This window comes from Alosa alosa, chromosome 9 (assembly GCF_017589495.1).
Source record: "Alosa alosa isolate M-15738 ecotype Scorff River chromosome 9, AALO_Geno_1.1, whole genome shotgun sequence".
NCBI classification, from domain to species: Eukaryota; Metazoa; Chordata; class Actinopteri; order Clupeiformes; family Clupeidae; genus Alosa; species Alosa alosa.
The window spans coordinates 1764441-1785561 of NC_063197.1; the positions used below are offsets into that span (position 1 = coordinate 1764441).

The window sequence follows — 21121 nt, forward strand, 5'->3', positions numbered from 1 at the left end:
CTTAGAATCACCCAAGGCACATTTTCTACCACAATTCATGCTTCTATCGACCATGTAACAATTTTTTACATACTACATGGTTGTCCTCAAATATCCAAAACAATAGGCTAATATGATAGCACAAAGGATTTTTGACTAATGGGTGACACGAATATGGAATTGATACCATCAGGCAACTTACTGTCTGTGCTCCACTGGTGTTTTGATCATCAGACTCTCTGGGTGTAGACTGAAAAGAGTGTAGTAGCTCCTCTTGGCTTTTGATTGAGGGGAACTTTTTATTGTCTTTTGCTGAGTCAGACTTGTTATTTCCTCTTCCAGCGGTCTTCCCAGTTTTCTCTTTCTGGGCTGTTTTCTCCTGCTCCTCTTTTTTCAAACGCTCTTGCTCAAGCTTCATGGCCTTGTGACATAATAATAATAATAATAATAAAACATCATGTTATGATGTTAAAACATCTGTTTGATAAGAAAAAAATCAGACAAATATTGATTTATTGACTGTGTTAGCAGACTGGCTAGTTTGTAATCGTAATCAAACAAGGATGAGAAAAATAGAGTGACCAAGCAAGTGATAAATCTTGCAATCTTGTCACTCATTAAAGGGGTTTAACATTTTCTATCCTTTAATGACTTTGAAACAGTAATCCATGCAATCAGACCTGCCAACCATTTTGCATAGCAACCACGCATTTTCACATCAAAGTATGCCGGTACGATTCTTTTCTTAAAACTACGCAAAAACGAGCAGACATCCAACTTCTCCGGAAAGCTCCCTGGAGCATGTGAATTAGAATATCCCGCGATTAGAGTGTAATTGTGAATTCACCTAGGCCTGATAGTTTGATGTTGTCTTGGAAAGTTGTTAGAGTTATGTGTCGCTGATGGTTAAAGTTTTCGTAACTAAAAGGCGCTCAGGGAGCGCAGACCTTTCCAAGGCCAAATGCAGCCTTTAACAACGAGTCTGAAAGTGGACCTAGGCTAAATATTTTGAGCTTCTCATTGATGAGTGTTAAATTTGTTTTTTGTTTTTTCTTTGGTGCATATAGATTATTCAATCAGTCAATCAATCAATTTTATTTAAGACACACAGGTCCATAGGGACAACACAGTACAAATATATAAATATAAACAATACAAAACATTTAAAAATGATGCAGATGAGGCATAATTTATAAAACATATGGGCTTCGGGTCCAATGTTTTCAAAAGGAAGATGTGTACCTTGAGTCACTCTTAGAGACATCAGCTATGGACACAATAATCATATTCTTAGACCCTGTCAGTCTGCACATGAATCTATACATAACATTTCTTAAAAAAAGTATTAAAAGTGGGCACATTGTTAGACAAGATTATAAAAACATTCTTATTATGCACCACCTTGATCCCTATTGCTCTTTCTTTATGCTCTTTGTTTCTTTGGGGCATATAGATCATTGTTTATTAGCGTGAAAACAAGAGAGAACCTATAATAGGCTTCCAGACGGAGATTGTGCACATGTAAATATGCGCACATATAAATATACCCCAGCAAAAGGATTTTGAAAAAGGATATTTTCAAAAGAATCTTGTCAAAACTAGTGAAATTCACTGAATACACGGTATGAAAATAAATAAAACTTGTGCGCAAATTAATTAATGCGGAACTACTGTTAGATACACAAGTTCTTTAGGGACACCAAATCTGTAGTCCCGCTTTAGCTCTGTGAAGCCTATGTAGGTTTTTTGTCAGGTCGACGGATAGCAGCACTAAGGATGGGTATGGTGAGTGGTGGCGACCCAGAAGAGAGGTCTCTTTAAGATGGCAAGTTTGGGAAAACGTTGGTTTCCCGGTCAGTTACAGTAGTAACATTACAGGCGAGAGAGTGGTGGATAAGACTGTGTGTCAGTGTTGTTTCATCAGTTGTTGGGTATTTGAGTGGAAATACATTGAACATGCTAACAAACGCACATACGACTCTATCACCTAGATGTAGGTCTACCAATTACTGGAACGAGACAAAAAACGTCTCCCTGCAGTGCTTCACCAGCCTTTAGATACACAAATAGGGCCAAAACCTATGGCTTAAAATGATTTTGTAATGACAGAAAACGGTGTAAACCACGTGGTGATTACCTTTATGTTAGGGTAACTTGTGCTGTGCTCTCACATTAAGAGCTGACACCCCTAAACAATGCTCACAATCAGAAACGGTTGCAATGGGCTCAGGAATGAAGACTAATTTTCAAACAGTTTGCCGTGCAACCCTAGATGGTCCAGATGGATGGAGTAATGGATGGTTGGTGAATGGCCACCATGTTCCAACAAGGCTGAGACGTCAGCAAGGAGGTGGCGGAGTCATGTTTTGGGCCGGAATCATGGGGAGAGAGCTGGTAGGCCCCTTTAGGGTCCCTAACGGTGTGAAAAAGACCTCAGCAAAGTATGTAGAGTTCTGACTGACCGCTTTCTTCCGTGGTACAAAAAGAAGAACTGTGCCTTCCATAGCAAAATCATCTTTATGCATGTCAATGCACCAACTCATGCTGCAAAAATACCTCTGGGTCATTGGCTGCTATGGGCATAAAAGGAGAGAAACTCATGGTGTGCCCCCATCTTCTCCTGACCCCAACCCTATTGAGAACCTTTGGAGCATCATCAAGCAAAAGGTCTATGAGGGTGGGAGGCAATTCACATCCAAGCAGCAGCTCTGGAAGGCTATTCTGTCATCCTGCAAAGATATTAAAGCAGAAACTCCCCAAGAACTCACAAGTTCAATGGATGCAAGAATTGTGAAGGTGATATCAATGAAGGGGTCCTATGTTAACATGTAACTTGGCCTGTTAAGATGTTTTTGATTGAAATAACTTTTGATTTAATTTATATTACCTCCTAATGCTGCAAATTCAACAAATTACAAATTTTAGTTCTTTACAACCTATAACATGTCTTGAAACTCTGTTGTGCATTATAATTTGTGCATTTTCAGTTTTTTATTTTTAAAAAAAATACTGTTAACATTGGGAGGTTTGTTCAATAAAATTTGAATTATAGTTGATGACTTGAAAATTATACTGACTGTCATTTGTATCAACTATTTAGGAAAATCTAAGATGTCATTTGCATAATAATTTGTAACGCAGTGTAAGCACAGCTCAGTTTTAAGACACTTAAATACATGCATGTTTAGCATTTTGTGAAAATAAACCATTATGGCTACATTGACAAACTCTTAGAGCTGTATATCCTCTGATTTTAATATTAACAGATATATCTATTTTAGCACACTGGAACAGGGGAATGCATTACAACTTTGTATTCGGTAAGGTCTGCTGTTTAATCTGATATATACGGTTTGTCATATATTGAGCGAAGAGTAACGGGACAGGCCCTTAGTTGTAGCCTACACTGTGCCCTGATTTTGTCCACTGCTGTTAAATCAACTGCCAGCCTATTGATACGATTTGCACTAGCTTTGCACCAAATTCCGGAGGAGCGCCTGTTTAATGAAAGAGTATAAGGCTATAAAATAAGCCCTCATATATTTTGTGTTCACCTATGCCTAAGATGTATCGAGGCTATGTTTTTTGATATTGTTTCATAGGGCTTTAGTGGTGGTGTTGAAGTCTATAAGGCCAATGTTTTCTTGTCAAGTGCTCCGTTTGTGGCATTTTTTATAATAAAGAGCACAAAAGAAATACCTGTTATGTCCTCCATAGTAGAACTTTATGTAGGCCTACACATTGAGGAATAGACATTGGGTTCTGCCCAAAGTCGAGCAACATAAAAGTAACGACTAATGTAAAAAGTTACTTTCCATTGAGGGTAACTAAGTAAAGTAACGGGTTACTTTTTTGAGAAGTAACGAGTAACAAGCAAACACTACTTTTTAACAGCAACTTCCCCAACACTGATTATGTTTATCACAGCAAATAGCGGCTAGCACCGAATAAAATATGAGAAAACGCTCTTTCATGTGATATCTGTGTGATGACTAGGCTACTTCCAAGTAGTTCAACAGAGAGGTGACCGCTTTGTGCCCCTCTGCCTCATCTCGAAGAGCAGCGTGTTCCATGAAGGTGTCGCGGGCCGGATCAGCGAATCAACAATCATAGAAAACTGTGCTGAGAACATTGTAGGCAGATATTACACCTACCTGGTCTTGCTCTAACGAGTCTATTTATGCCTTAAACCTGTCTCCTGTCATTTAGAAACAATGCTGTGGTCTAGTCTAGTCATCAACAGAAAATGAACGAATCAGAAAAAAAGAAGAATGGATTTGGCATGACATTTATTGCCTGTGCGTGAGAGTGTGAGATTGATGCTGAAAGCGTGAGTGTCACACCAGATGCGTGACAGTTGGCCACCCTGCAGTTACTGAGGTTTGTTGGTGAAGTAGTCTGTTATCCAGGTCACAAATGGATCGTCCACCTGTATTCATCTTAGATTGTCCTCCAGCACTGAAGGCTGTATGGTGTTAATGCACTGGAGAAGTAAAAAAAACATTCTCATAGTGCTCCCAGCCTTGTCAAGATGGGAGTAGGCTCAGTGGAGCAGGTATATGATGGCATCATCCACTCCAATGTGTTCCTGATAGGCAAACTGTAGGGGATCCAAGGCTGGTCTGACCAGGGGTCTGAGGTATGAAAGGATTACCCTCTCCAAGGTCTTCATCACATGGGATGTTAGTGCTACTGGCCTACTGGCCTGTAGTCATAGGACCTTGGAATGCCCCTTCTTAGGCACAGGGACCAGACATGATGTTTTCCACAGAGTTGTATTGGAACCCTTCCTAGCTTCAAGCTCAGATTAAAGATGCTTTGAAAGATTCCACAGACTTGTTCAGCCTTCAAGCACTTCCACGCTTACTTCATCAGGGCCTGCTGCTTTGCCTAAAGTCCCTCCAGTTGCCTCTTCACCCAATCAGCTGTGATATTCAGTGATAGTGGCTAGGGAGAAGGAACAGTTACAGGTGCAGGGACCATAGAAGGGCTGAATGGGTTCTTGGTGGTGAGTGGGGAAGTCTGAAGAGATGAGACGTGTGAGGGTGGATGAGGGCTCCATGTCAAATCTATTGAAAAATCTGGAATAGAACACTTTCTGGTCTTACAGTGAGGGTGTATTGTGATGTATGGGATAATGGCTGACAAGGTGTCCCGATATACAGAATCAATGGACGAGGTGGAGATCATTATGCCGCTTATCCCCCAGTTACAACTCATGTATGTAGGCAATAGTCATGCATTTACAGCACACAAAGGATGTGGTTCAATTAAAAAAAAAAAACAGCTAAAGCAGCCAGGCAGCTACAGCACTACACTCTGGGGACATGAACATGGGGGCTTACGAACATGCCCCCAGACTAGTGTAGTGCTGTTGCTGCCTGGCTACTTCAGCTGTTGGTTGCAGAATTTGAGCTAGGTAAAACCGATTGCTTTTGGTTTTTTTCGTACCGACAGTACTCGGTGACCTAGAGAAATGAAGATCTATGTGAAAAATCTCCAGATTTCTCCATCATTGTCAGGAGTGCGTTTCCCAAAAGCATAGTTAGCAACTATGTTAGTAAACTTACATGGTTGGAACGATGTAAGTACGACACAACTGTTTCTTAAAACGATAATTTGAACTATGGTGGTGCAACTTACATAGTCCGATGCATTGTTAAAGGACAAGTTCGCTATTTTACACTTAAAGCCCTATTTTCAGATAGTTTATGATTAAATAGAACAATTAAGATTGAAATTTGGACACATGCTGCTGTCCTGAGAATTTTCGGTTTCTGTGGTAGCACTCCCCCACCTCCACAACGCTGCATAGGTGCACTGGAACAATCCTTCCTAAAACGCATTAAACTTTCGTTTACAAAGACGTGAAACTCACCGAGTGGTCAGGGCTGTTCACTGATGTGCTCACACAAAAATCGCTGCAAAAGATGCTTTCCAACAGGTGTTTTACCATTCGTTGTAAAACTGTGGAGCTATTTTTCCAAACGCCTCACACCCGTACATTCTTCCGTTGAGAGCTTGAAAAATAGACACTCCAGTCCAGTTGGTGGCGATAATGCACCTTACACCGTACACTTGCCAATTACAAGCAAACCACTGGCATTTCATTGAATACACAGAAGTAGCAAAAGATCGCTGTCTTGAAGTATTTTTCAACAGACAGCTAAAAATGGGGCGATTTTGTGCAGTTCCGAATTGCGGGAAAATTCGTGGCAAAAAGTTGTCACAGACTTCCTTTCAACGATCCAGAAAGGCTAAAGTTGTGGCTGGAGTTGCTGGGGTTGGATGTGAGCACACCTGTTAAGGATCTGCAGAAAGCTGATCACTGTGTCTCTGCGGTCTGCATTTTACTGAACTTCGCTGGAGGTCGAAAAAGCTCAAAAAGCTCTTTCGCCTGAGAAATACAGTGGTTCCCACATTACCTCCTGGGACGACAGAGTTGGAAGAACTTTGAAGGTTGACAATTTGTAACGTAACGTTTGTAACAGGCGGAAAATTAACTTATTTGTTATGTCCATAACCTGTCATGTTCACATCATAAGCCTAACACTAACCCTAGCCTACATGAATAATTTGGCTACATGATTGTGTACGTTAACAATTTTTTTGGCTGTGGAACTTTCATGATGAAAACGTAATGATTCACGTAGGCTATCATTCACATCGTGCAAGTTCCAAGACATTTTAGCATTAGCCATGGAAGTGACAATAATTTGGATAGCGTAGCCTACGATACCGCGACTGCATAAGACTACAGAAAGAATACAAACAACCCCATATCCGTTTCCGGCGGCGGAGTAATACCGTACCTCACAGCACATCCAAAACAAGTCAAAGTCAAAGAATCTTTTGCAGCGATTTTTGTGTGAGCATATCAGTGAACACCCTTGACCACTCGAAACTGACTCAGGACAGTAGCATGTGTCCAAATTTCAATCTTAAATGTTCTATTTAATCATATATTATCTGAAAACAGGGCTTTAAGTGTAAAATACCGAACTAGTCCTTTAAGCTACACAAGTGTTTCCCAAAACCATAGTTCCAACGAACGTTTGCGTACACTGTCGTAAAGTTATGTAGTTACAACTACACCTCTCGACCTGTGGTAGACCTGGAGCATAGTTCATGGATCTTCATGTCACTTCAAGACGTCACTGACGCCAGTTATTTGTGTGCAAATGAATAATTCTAAATAGATTTAGGTTTCTGTTTGATATTTACACTTCTAACCACCATACATTGTATTTACAGAAATATACATGTAAATTTACAGAAATATGTGCTGTGTGATTTACGGAAATAAATGCCATTTTTTATTTAGTGATGAAAAATGACCTTTCTGCGCTCCATATCTGTGACACGAACTGATCTGACCTGACTTGACCCGAGGTTGTGTGTTAGCCTGCGTGCCTATGTGTATGCAGTCATAATAATTCTCAACTTTTTACTGCATTGCCATGAACAAAGTAAAGGCAAAAAAGGTGTTTATTTGTTGAACAACTTGGGATGCAATGTGAGCCTTGAATTGGATGCCATGCAGGAATTTGCTAGGATCTCAAAACCGGAATATGAACATGCTTTGCCATTGAGAAACACATGATAGCGTTGGATTATAAACATGCTTTGCCACAAGAACAGACAAAAATGTGGGGTAAGTCCAGCTATATGAAGTTATTATTTTGCTGTCACTTCGTCTGTTTTTATAAGACAGAAGGATCGATAAACATGGTGCCAATGGATAGCCCTGTGCCCCCTCTTTCATCTGATATGCTTGCCATATCGATGCGATCACGGGTTCGCGAGTAATTCAAACGAGAGTAATGGGTGTGCAGGTGAACGCAGAGAAGTATAGACTGTAAATATGATGCAATTTGATTTAATTTCATGATTTTTTTAAATGTTCATACTTGAACGTACAGACAAGTGTGTAGTCTCGTTGGAAAGCCCCACTTCTGCTCTGTCATGCAATAAAGGTTTCATCTCGCTGCGATGAACAGTTCCGGAGCAATGTAACGGAGAAGAAAGGGTGTGTTTTTTGACGCACTTTGCGTCAATCGGGTTCTAAGGGTTAATACCGTATACGTCATTAACCACCTTAGTCCAGACTACTGAAATTTGGAAACTATCATGGTTCAAACTTACAAAGTACTATGTAAGTACGACGGTTTTGGGAAACAGTCGTAATTTTGATGTTAGTTAGCTGAACGATAAAAGCTAACCTCCGTAGTTGTACGGGAAACACACCCCAGGATGGACAACGTGAAAGCATATTGCCTCCAGCTACGGCTGTCAGAGGCAAGGGAGCTTAAAAATGCTGGGACACATAGGCAATGGCTTTTGAGAATAATATAAAGAATAAAATGAAATGCCGATATGCTCTTCTAAGCATATGGCCATCAGAGGCTGGCATGGCAAGGCTGAGCAGCAACTAGTAAGGGGCTATAGGGGGCTATCTCTGAAAAAGTAGACCCTTATTATTAACTTAATTAAATATAAATATAATATAAACATAACAAATAAATTAAATATATATGAAATATATATATGAGGCAGCCGTGGCCTACTGGTTAGGTATTCGGGCTTGTAACCGAAGGGTTGCCGGTTTGATCCCTGACCAGTTGGAAAAATGTGGATGGGGGAAGCACTGCTCTCCCATGCCCACATCCACGGCTGAAGTGCCCTTGAGCAAGGCACCTAACCCCTCACTGCTCCCTGAGCACTGCGGTAGCAAGGCAGCTCACTGCTCTGGGTTAGTGTGTGCTTCACCTCACTGTGGGCCAGATGTACAGTGGGTCCCAGTTAAGAATTGACACTTCATTCACCATCAAGGTGATTCACGCAGCTGGGTGAAATGTAAGTACAACTGCAGCCGCTTGGGGGCAGCATAGTCCGCTGTGGCGTTCCATGGTCGAACCGGATGGAGCATTCGACAGCAAGGGCTGTGATTGGCCGAGTTTTCAGTGCGTTTCTCTGTGTTTTTAGCAGCCCCTGCAACATGCTAGTCCACTGTAGCCTATAAGCTTTGTACATAATGTTAAACATAGTTTTGGATTCAGTGGCAAGATGTCTTGATTGTACAGTGCCTGTCTCTCAGTAATGTTTTAAAATGAGAGCTTCGTCAGCTGGCAGTAGGCTACTTTGTCGGCAGTCATGAGAAGTTCGCTTGCTAACAGAACATAAATATGCTGCCCAGAAACCTCGTGAATAGTTCTGATTTGTTTTACTACACTAATGAGGTTAAATATAGCCATTGCCTACAGCATCTCCTTAACAGTAATGATAACAAAATGATAGCATTCATCCAGTGTAGGCTACAGTCCTACCCAATAGGCCTACTCGAAGCAGATAGCGTTGTCTGACGGTCGAGTGGGTTAATGCGCGTATTTCCAGAACAGGTCTGCAACTTTCAGGCAGCTCTGAGTTCGATTCTAGGCAGGAGCAGAGCCATATAAAGGCCTATCTTGCATTTTTTGCAAGGTGTTGATAGCTGTTTTTGGGACACGTCAAACGTTCTTTATAATGGGCGCATACGGGGAGTAAAACGACTGTTACGCGCTGTTACAACTGTAGGCTACTTGATTTTAGAAATATTTAGCCAAAGCCAAAAAGTGTTAGAGAGAAGGAGAGACGGTGCAGCTCAAATGTCTTCTTAATTTTCTTTATTCTTTAGTAAAAGGTGCAGAACATTATTAAACTTTGACTAACGTTTCGATGTTCGTTAGTCAAAAACATCGACACATCGAAACGTTAGTCAAAGTTTAATCATGTTCTGCACCTTTTACTAAAGAATAAAGAAAATTAAGAAGACATCTGAGCTGCACCGGCGTCTCTCCTTCTCTCTAAAATATCTGTCCTGGCCTGGTTGCACCGGATTGTCGCCAAACGACAGAAGCGCGGAGAACCCTCCTCTGTCTACCAAAAAGTGTTACTTTGTGCCCCACGCTCCCCCACTGCTCGTGAAAAAGCTTAATGTCCCAAAACGACAACAAGTCATAATGGTAGGCTACAGGAAGTGGGGGAGGGTATGGGATGACCAGAGCCGTCTTGATCGCAATTTCAAATTTCGGAAAGCTTCGTTCAATCTTTTTAAGTTTTAAGTGCAGTAGGCCCCTATCTGCCCCCTTTGGAATTATATCTCGAGCCTATTATAAGGTCCAGTGCGTTATGTCCTGGGATTCGGACGTGCTCAAAAAGAAAAGAAAAAACACTTTTTTTAGACGGTTATGATCGGAGCATTCAGTCTCAATCCTCTTGTTGCTTTGATATCTTTTTCGTTGTCGTTGGAACGTCGGCAAGCAGGCATGCGGTTGCAATTTAAATGAAATTTCTACAGTAGTCCTACAACATGCAACATGCTTATTAGGCTGGGCTACTGTCAATGTACTTGTACAGGTAAATGTTCAACAATTGCTGGTGTACAGGCTATAATCAATTAGCTAAATAATTTGTCCAACTGTTTAAAAAAAATCGTGCTACATTCAAACGCAAAAGTTGCTTTGACATCTTTTTAGTTTGAACGTCGGCAAGCAGGCATGCTGCGGTTGCAATGAATGAGGATAATTGGTTTTATCTGCGGATTTATTTTTTGCATTATTTTGAATATGACTCGCTCCAGTCTCAACAGCACGTCTACTTTTTCCACACGCATCTAAGTTCTAACACACACTCTCGCTTTCTCTCCATCCCTGCGCACAATGCTTTCTTAAAGGAGCTGCACCATCTTACAACAATTGCATCTACATTTTCATAATTGAATGTTTTGTCAAGTGTAAGCTTAAACTACCGTGATCAATTTAAGTTCCCGTGCCCCCGCTGAAAGTCTCATGTGCTTATCGTTACACTATCAAATCTATCTTTGTCAAGTAACCGTGACAAATAGGGTATGATATATAAACTCACGCTATTGTATTATCATATATGTTTGGTAATGGCTCAGCTTTCTCTGATTGTTCTACTGACTTGGAAACTGCATCATGGAAGCAGTAAGTCAAGTCGCATCAAAAATAGTAGTGGCAGAACTCCAAAGTGACACCTTGTGGTTGTTTGTGTCAACTGCAGTTTGTGCCATTTCTGCTGAGAAAATGGGGTGCGTGATTCCTGAAGGAACCCTTCCAAACTTAACTGGGACCCACTGTACTAACGCTTTTGTGCCCACTTCAGGCGTATTTGTTTCGCAACGTGTGTGTAAAATCATTGCGAGGTATGTACAAACAGGCCGCAATGATGTAAAAGCGCAAACTGCCTGTCGCGGTAGCTGAAAATGGCTAATTGCGTTCTTCGTGTCATGCATATGCATTCATGGGAGGATCCAGGTGAAAGTGGGAGTTTAGCGTAAAAAGATGGGAGGGGAAGCGTAAAGAGCGCCTAATTATGTATTCCGCGATATGTACAAAGACTGCTCCTGAACGCGCACGTCTATTCTGCGCCTAAATACTTCCACCTTGTTAAAGCAGGTGTTAAAGGAGAATTCCGGTGTGATATTGACCTAAAGTGTATTGAAACATGATACCGAGTGTGAACGTATGTCTCATAGCCCATCTCGGCTTGTCCCCTGCACTCCAAAATCTGGCGCTAGTTAGCCGATGCTACCAACAGCTTTTTCAATAGTGGTGCTTCGGCATCGGGCTAGCCATGGAAATAAATCACTGTTTTACACCCATTTACGAGGCTCAATGTATCTCCACACTTCATTGGTAGACTTCCGAGGCCCCTGACATTTAAAACGAGACATTGAGAACTTTGAAAAAGCACTGTTAGTTTACTTACAAGACGATTTATACAGACAGTATCTTCACGAAGTTTAGCGTTTGCAGCCATCTTGAATTTAGTCACGATAAGTCGAGCGATGAGTAAAAATGAACAGGTATGATAAGGGATCAGATTCCAAAAATAAAGTCTACCAATGAAGTGTGGAGATACATTGAGCCTCGTAAATGGTGTAAAACAGTGATTTATTTGCATGGCTAGCCCGATGCCGAAGCACCACTATTGAAAAAGCTGTTGGTAGCATAGGCTAACTAGCGCCAGATTTTGGAGTGCAGGGGACAAGCCGAGATGGGCTATTAGACATACGTTCACACTCGGTATCATGTTTCAATACACTTTAGGTCAATATCACACCGGAATTCTCCTTTAATCCAAATTGCAGTTCAATGCGTCAATAAGAGAACCTTTCAAAAACAACAGAATTGCTATTTAGAGCACCAGTTTTGTAAGTATTTGTACTATCAAAAGCAACCTTAACTTTCGTTGGCCTTTTGAATGTCTTACTTTCACTTTCACGTCATTCACTTACTAGATTTGACCAATTTTCCATAGTCCATAGTGGACGTTCGTAAATTGCGTTTATGGGCAGAGAAAGACACAGTTTACACTAGTTTGATAAATATAACGGAAACTTGGGTCTCAATCTGCGGTTTGTCCATGACGCTGATAACGCTACATTCACAAATATACGTACATATGGCCCTGAGTGTTCACTGTGTGCTCTGTGTGTTCACTGATTCACGGATGGGATAAATGCAGAGACCAAATTCCTTGTATATGCAAGTATACTTGGCCTAAAAACCTGATTTATGCTTATGGTTATGGTTATGGAATACGGCAGATGCTTTGTCCAAAGCGACATACAAATACAAAAACAATAATATAGCCGCAAGCGGCAATGGCGGGCCCGAGCACCTGCGGGCCGCAACCCGTGACATGTCGGAATCAAACAAAGCACCGACGTGGTACGTTTGTGAAATGTACATAGTTGATGCGTGTGCTATGTGTTTTTGTATTTTATTTTCTGCCACATTTACTTGCTTGGCCATGTGGGGGCGCAATGCAAGGCAGGCCCATTGGGTGTCATAATCAAAATATATCATAATCATAGATCATAGATCATAATCATAATATATGTTAACCTGAGAAATTGCAGACCATTCATTTTAAGCAAAGAACATTTCTGATACACTTTTTGGTTGGCCAGATGGTGGCGCTATGTTACAGTAGGCATGGAAATTACACATGTGAATATCATCACAATAATGATATCCCAAATGTTTGTAAAATTTCAGATCAATCGCTTAAGGCATTGTCCATTTCTGGCACATTTCCTGCTTGGCCAGGTGGTGGCGCTATGATAGGCAGGCCCATAGGGTCCCTGAATATCATCATAATTATAATATCTATTAACCTGAGAAGTTTCAGACCTTTCATTCAAAGCATAGAGCATTTCTGGCATATTTCCTGTTTGGCCAGATGGTGGCGCTATGCTAGGCATATGAATTATATGTGTGAATATCATCACAATAATGATATCCAATATTTTATAAAGTTTCAGATCAGTCACTTAAGGCATTGTCCATTTCTGGCACATTTCCTACTTGGCCAGGTGGTGGCGCTATGCCAGGCAGGTCCATTGGGTGTCTGAATATCATCATAATCATAATATCTATTAACCTGATTTCTGGCACATTTCCTACTTGGCCAGGTTTCAGACCATTCATTCAATGCACTGTTAACCTTATTTCAGACCATTCATTTCACTGTTACTTTATGTTTGTTTGGTGAGATATTAAAATCATGACATATTACAACATATCAAAAATCCCTTCGCAATTTAACATCAGCGACATCTTGGCACCATATTTGCCAAATGTCACATGAATCTGACAAACCGTCTAGGAGAAGTATGTACAAATTGATCATATGACATCAGTATAATTGTCATTCTTTCTGTTGCCAGTTGGTGGCACTATGCCAAACATGCATTATGGGCCTGTGAATATTATCATTAACATGGTTTTCAATGACCTGTGAAATTTAAAACATTTCAAGCCATGCATGGTGAATTATGACACATTTATTGTTTATGTAGAAGGGTATTAAAATTAACTAGAAAAGCATTTCCTGAAGGAAATACAGTGCATGAAAATGCAAAAATATGATGTAAAATATCATACAGAGTAAAAACAAACTATATTGGTTGCTTAGATGAGGTTTAATATAGTTGGAGTGACTGAAAAGTTAAATAGGTGGATAGTTTAAATGGTTAAATTATTTAGGTAGATAGTTGACGACAACTGACAGTTGGAATGGCTCTAATGTTTGCTAGCAGTTATGCTAACTATGTTAACAAAGATAATAATGTTAACAAAGTTACTATGCTAACTAGCATGCTAACATGCTAGCATGCTAACTATGCTAACCATGTTACTTACAAGGATACAAGGATTATCCTAACTTAGCTAATCATTTTTAGCAGTTTTGCTAAAAATGCTAACTAGCATGTTAATATGCTAGCATGCTAACTATGCTAACCACGTTACTTAGCTGACTTAGCTAATCGTTTTTAGCAGTTTTGCTAAAAATGCTAACTAACATGCTAACTATGCTAACCACGTTACTTAGCTGACTTAGCTAATCGTTTTTAGCAGTTTTGCTAAAAATGCTAACTAACATGCTAACTATGCTAACCACATTACTTAGCTGACTTAGCTAATCGTTTTTAGCAGTTTTGTTAAAAATGCTAACTAGCATGCTAACATGCTAGCATGCTAACTATGCTAACCATGTGACTTAGCTAACTTAGCTAACTAGCTACAGTGGGTAGGAGTCATAGTTGATGACAAGTAACAGTTACAATGGCTGAACAGTTAAAAAGTTCAGTAGTTTAAAGGGTTAAATTGTTTAACAGTGAAATACTGTAGTGAGGACTTTTATTTTGAAACAGTTTTTGGCAGAGGAAGCAGTTGAACAGGATGTGTAGTCTTAATAGGGCCAGTTTGTATGCTTAAAGCCTGAGATTGGCAGTTGATCCAGGTGGCCCGAACACCTGCCATAGGATTCTAATTGCTTAACGGCCGTATTGTGATGTCATAATCATAATGTTAAGTCAATGGGGACATTTTGATTAGTTTTTAATTAATAGTTTAAAAAGTATAAAAGTTACAAAGATGAAAAATACATAGCACCCATGTCCTAAGTAAGACCTACGTAACATAGTTTGAATGAAGTTTCTATGTTAAACGGTTGAAGCTGCATTAAGTGCGTTAGAAGAAGAATAATAACTAGAAAAGCATTTCCTGAAGGAAATACAGTGCATGAAAATGCAAAAATATGATGTAAAATATCATACAGAGTAAAAACAAACTATATTGGTTGCTAGGTAGATGAGGTTTAATATAGTTGGAATGATTGAACGGTTAAATAGGTGGATAATTTAAATGGTTAAATTATTCAGGTAGATAATTGACGATAACTGACAGTTGGAATGGCTCTAATGTTTGCTAGCAGTTATAATAAGATAATAATGTTAACCAAGTTACTTAACTTAGCTAATGTTTTCATATTTAGTAGTTATGCTAACTAGCATGCTAACATGTTAAGTATGCTAACCATGTGACTTAGCTAACTTAGCTAATCATTTTTAGTAGGTATGCTAACTATTCTAACTAGCATGCTAACTATGTTAACTATGTTACTTAGCTAACTTAGCTAATAATTTTTAACAGTTATGCTAACTACGCTAACTAGCATGTTAACATGCTAGCATGCTAACTATGCTAACCATGTTACTTAGCTAACTTAGCTAATCATTTTTAGCAGTTATGCTAACTATGCTAACTAGCATGCTAACATGCTAACATGTTAACTATGTTAACCATGTTACTTAGCTAACTTAGCTAATAATTTTTAACAGTTTTGCTAAAAATGCTAACTAGCATGCTAACATGCTAGCATGCTAACTAGCTACAGTGGGTAGGAGTCATAGTTGATGACAAATAACAGTTACAATGGCTGAACAGTTAAAAAGTTCAGTAGTTTAAAGGGTTAAATTGTTTAACAGTGAAATATTGTAGTGAGGACTTTTATTTTGAAACAGTTTTTGGCAGAGGAAGCAGTTGAACAGGATGTGTAGTCTTAATAGGGCCAGTTTGTATGCTTAAAGCCTGAGACTGGCAGTTGGTCCAGGTGGCCTGAACACCTGCCATAGGATTCTAATTGCTTAACGGCCGTGACAGTGATGTCATAATCATAATGTTAAGTCAATGGGGAAATTTTGATTAGTTTTAATTAATAGTTTAAAAAGTATAAAAGTTACAAAAATGAAAAATACAAAGCCCACATGTCCTAAGTAAGACCTACGCAACATAGTTTGAATGAAGTTTCTACGTTAAACGGTTTAAGCTGCATTAACTGCGTTAGAAGAAGAAGAAGAAGAAGAAGAAGAAGAAGAAAAAGCCTTGGAATAACAGTACAGTGCATTTTCATGCACTGTAATAAAATGCCTTGGAAGAACAGTACAGTGCATTTTCATGCACTGTAATAATTTCGCCATTTCGTCAAATTACAACATATAAAAAAAAAGATTCACAATTTATAATCAGGAACATCTCGGTGTCATGTATACAAACTTTGACATGAATGGGATCAACCGTCTAGGAGGAGTATGTTAAAATTGATCATGTCCACAACGCACAAAATCTAAATTACCTCACTTCCTGTGGGCGTGGCTAATGGCATGTTAATACAAGTTAAAACATGTTTTTGGGAGTTACATACACCCACCAAATTTGGTGTGTGTATCTAAAACTATATGCCAACCACAAGTCACAGTGACATAAGGGGGCGCTATGGAGTTCCTGGGCAACGCCCGGTGCCAAGCTTTTATCCCTGTCTATTCACTGTCTATTCACTGTATCACTTGACGTGTGTGCCAAATTTCCTGCGTTTTCACCCATGGGAAGCACCTCTTTTGGCATCACGATTCATGACATTTTAGTCCGCACAAAATCCCAAATACCTCACTTCCTGTTGAGCGTGGCTAATGCAATGAACATACGAAAGTTGTTCATCTTGGGGAGATACACACACCTACCAAATTTGATGCGTCTAGCTGAAAGTATGTGCCAACCACTGCCTCAATCACCTAAGGGGGCTACTGAGTCCCTGGGCCCACGCCGGGCCAAGCTCTTGTACCTAACTGCTTTATGTGACACCTGATGTGTGTGCCAAATTTCAAGACTTTTCACCCATCTTAACCACCTCAAAAAAGGAAAACGCTCTGAGACAAAGTTAATATAATAATAATAATAATAAATATAGCTGCAAGCAGCAATGTGGGGGCCAAGCAGTGTGCTATAGCAGGAATGGCGTTGCCATGACATGAGCAAGCACTAACAGCAAGTTTGATTGCAATTGGATAAAGAACGGCTGAGAAATAAGCTCATTTACTTTGTTATAGTGCCCCTTAGAGGCGAAAATTACACCAATGTCCTTGTGCGTTCTCGCAATCAGCTACCATGTCCCTGGACTTCATACACCAAAGAGTTGCTGAGATATGAGCTCAATTTGTGTATTACAGCACCCCTAGTGGCCAAATGAGACCAGTTTCCTTGCATGTCCTCACAATCAGCTACTTTGTCTCTGTATTAAGTTTGGACTTCATACATCAAAGGGTTGCTGAGATACAACCTCACTTCCTGTATTGCAGTGCCCCCTATAGAGGCCAAATGATGCCAATTTCCTATTGAGTCATCACAATCAGATACCAAGTCCCTGTACCAAGTCTGGACTTCATACATCAAAGTGTTGCTGAGATACAAGCTCACTTCCTGTATTGCAGCGCCCCCTGTAGAGGCCAAATAATGCCAATTTTCCTAGTGCGTCCCCACAATCAGGTACCAAGTCTCTATACCAAGTTTGGACTTCATACATCTAAGCGTTGCTGAGATACATGCTCACTTCCTGTATTGCAGCGCCCCCTATAGAGGCCAAATGATGCCAATTTCCTAGTGCGTCTTCACAATCAGATACCAAGTCCCTGTACCAAGTTTGGACTTCATACATTAAAGCGTAGCTGAGATGTTAGATCACTTCCTGTTAGGTGGCATCATAGCCATGTGTGATTGGCTATCACGGGCAAATAAACTGTAAATTAAAAAAATTGACAAGTATCGTTTGTGCGGCTCGGTCAGAAGATCATCTCCACCAAGTTCCTTGAAAACCGGATGAAATTTGTAACCGCTGAAACTTTTCATAGAGTTTGTATTAAATCCAATATGGCGGAGATCCAATATGGCGGAAAGTGATAGGATTGGGGTCGATGAACTCGGGATGGTCCAAGGACTCAGACGCTACCTCAATTGTGAAAATCAGACAAAAGAGTCAAGGATCACGCGCATGAACGCATGTCCAGCATTGAACTGATGGTGGCGCCAGAGCATTCAATGTATATGCATAAAAATTGCTGTGAGTGATTTGGACAGTGTCCTGATTAATGGTATCGAGTTTTGTTATGTTAACTCAAAGCGTCACGAAGATGTTAGTCCACTTCCTATTTGGCGGCTTCGTCACCGTATTTGATTGGTTGTCACGGGCAAACAAAATTGAAAAATCTGGCAAGTATCGTTTGTGCGGCTCGGGCAGAAGATCATCTCCGCCAAGTTCTGTGAAAATCGGATGAAATTCGTAACCGCTGAAACTTTTCGTAGAGTTTGGACTAAATCCAATATGGCGGAGGTCCAATATGGCGGAAAGTGACTGGATAGGAGTTGATGAACTCGGGATGGTCCAAGGATTCAGATGCTACCTCAATTGTGAAAATCAGACAAAAGAGTCAAGGATCACGCGCATGAACGCATGTCCAGCATTGAACTGGTGGTGGCGCTAGACTGTTCAATGTATATGCATAAAAATTGCTGTGAGTGATTGGGACAGTGTCCTGACTAATGGTATCGAGTTTTGTTATGATAACTCAAAGTACCACGGAGATGTTAGTCCACTTCCTGTTTGGCGGCTTCATCGCCATATTTGATTGGCTGTCACGGGCAAACAAAAATGAAATTGAAAAATCTGACAAGTATCTTTTGTGCGGCTCGGGCAGAAGATCATCTCCGCCAAGTTCAAACACTTTCAACTAGTGTCACATCAAAACATAACTGATTTTGTAGGGCTGAAACAGGGCTGAGAATTGCCACTTTCTCCGCCAGCCAGCCCCCCACCTAATCACCCCTGCCCGTCCCACCCCACCACGCATGCATTAGAATGAACTGGATTGAACATGTTTTCATCAGTTTCACATCAAAAAATAAAAGATCGATAAAGCACATCAGCAACTACAGATCAAAATGCAATATTGCTAATTGCAGCACCCCCTACAGGTCAAAGGTCACCGACGTTTTCGAGCGTCCTCCTAATGGGGTCATGAATCCATGTAGTAAGTTTGGTTATGATACATGGCAGGGTTGCTGAGATATGAGTTCACTTCCTGTTTGGCGGCTTCGCCGCAAATTTCGATTGGCTGTTACGGGTGAATGCTTTTGTCAATTGTTCCAGAAAGCAATGCACTGATAAGGTATGGGCTGAAGATGGTCTCTGTCAATTTTGGTGAGGATCCGCTGAAATTTGTGACTTGCAAAAACTTGTACGTGTTTTTGATAAAATCCAATATTGCAGCCGAATCAATTACGATGACATCACAAGTTGGCTTGGGTCGGCCTAAGGACCTCCAACAGTATTACCAGACACCACTAGTGTGTTTTAATTCTAAGCACAACAGCAGCTACAGGCCAAAAGGCATGTTTCTAAATTACAGCGCCCCCTAGAGGTCAAAGGTCACCAGATTTCTTGAGCGTCCCCCTGATTGGGTCCTGAGTCCATGTACAAAGGTTGGTTATGATAGATTAATGGGTTGCTGAGATATGAGCTCACTTCCTGTTTGGCGGCTTCGCCGCAAGTTTTGATTGGCTGTTACGGGCAAACGGTTTTAGTTCCGAAGACGAAAAGGAGTATCTTTTGTGAGGCTTAGTCTGAAGATCATGTGTGTCAGGTTTGGTGTCGATTGGACAAAATTTGTGACCTGTGAAAACTTTTTAGTGTTTTTGATTAAATCCAAAATGGCGGAAAATCCATCATGGCGGAAAATGACGTCATAGAGTGCGTTGAACTCGGCTTGGTCCAAGGATTCCAACGATACCTCATTTTTGACAATCGGCCATACGGGTCAAAAGTTACGTATGTGAACGTATGTCCAACTTTGGCCTGTTGGTGGCGCTAGAGTGCTTGAGGTGCCATCATGAAACTTGGTGACATTAATCACGCAGGTGACATTAATCAAGCTTCGCTGCTTGGCCCCCAATAATAATAATAATAATAATAATAATAATAATCCTTACAAAAACAATAGGGCCTTGCGCCCTTCGGTGCTCGGGCCCTAATAATATTTAAAATTTAACAGGGAACAGATTAGAATGTTGGTCATACTATAATAAGGAGAATAGCAATAATAAGCAACAATGTCAATTCAATCAATAAAATAAACAATGAAAATGAGGGAAAAAAGCAATAATAAAAAATAATGTCCATTCAATCGATACTATAAAAACAATAAGAGGGTAAGACTACATTAAGGAGAATATCAATAATAAACAATAATGTCAAATTAATCAACAGCCTAATGGAAATAAAACAACATTATGCAAACCATAACGCATAAGAAGCGCTTAAAGAACTAAGTGCATGTTGAACAGAAATGCCTTTAGATCCCCCTTAAATGATCCATTTACATTTTACATTTAAAATATACTGATCATACCTTTAATGATTCCTCATGTATGTATGTCTCTGGCCTTTCCTCTGATGTTGCTTGGGAAGCTTGTTCAGTATGGTATAAAAAGAGATGGAAAGAGAAACATAATAAAACAAGAGGAAAATAACAAAAAACAACAATAACTAGAAATTCAATTCCAAAGAATTACCAGTGCATGAAAATGAAAAAATATGATGTAAAATATCATACAGAGTAAAAACAAATGATGCAGATATAGTTACAATAGTGTTGCTAGGGTACATATGATAGTTGGTATGCCAAATTAAGTGGTTGCTATGCTGGTTGCTAGGGTAATCCTGTTGGTTGCTATGGTGGTTGCTAGGTTGACATTGTGGCGGTTGCTAGGTTGTTGCTAGGGTAAATCATATGGTTGCTATGGTGTTGCTAGGGTAGTTATGGTGGTTGCTATGCTAGTTGTTAGGGTAATCATGTTGGTTGCTATGCTGGTTGCTAGTTTGTCATCATAAAAGTGGTTTCTAGGCTGTTGCTAGGGTATGTATCATGGTTGCTATGCTGTTGCTAGGTTAGTTGTGGTGGTCG

At 40.2% G+C, this 21121-nt stretch overlaps 1 protein-coding gene across 5 annotated transcripts in view; it reads right to left on the reverse strand.

The window, feature by feature from the left end:
* spag17 (sperm associated antigen 17) overlaps nucleotides 1-21121 on the reverse strand; it is a 268746-nt gene that overhangs the window by 119709 nt on the left and 127916 nt on the right. For all 5 annotated transcript variants that reach the window (XM_048252172.1, XM_048252171.1, XM_048252170.1 and 2 more), the window contains 2 exons: nucleotides 20567-20625; nucleotides 182-400 (listed from right to left, as the gene is read on the reverse strand). In XM_048252172.1, coding sequence (XP_048108129.1) covers nucleotides 182-400; nucleotides 20567-20625 — 278 coding nt within the window. The remainder of the gene's footprint in view (nucleotides 1-181; nucleotides 401-20566; nucleotides 20626-21121) is intronic.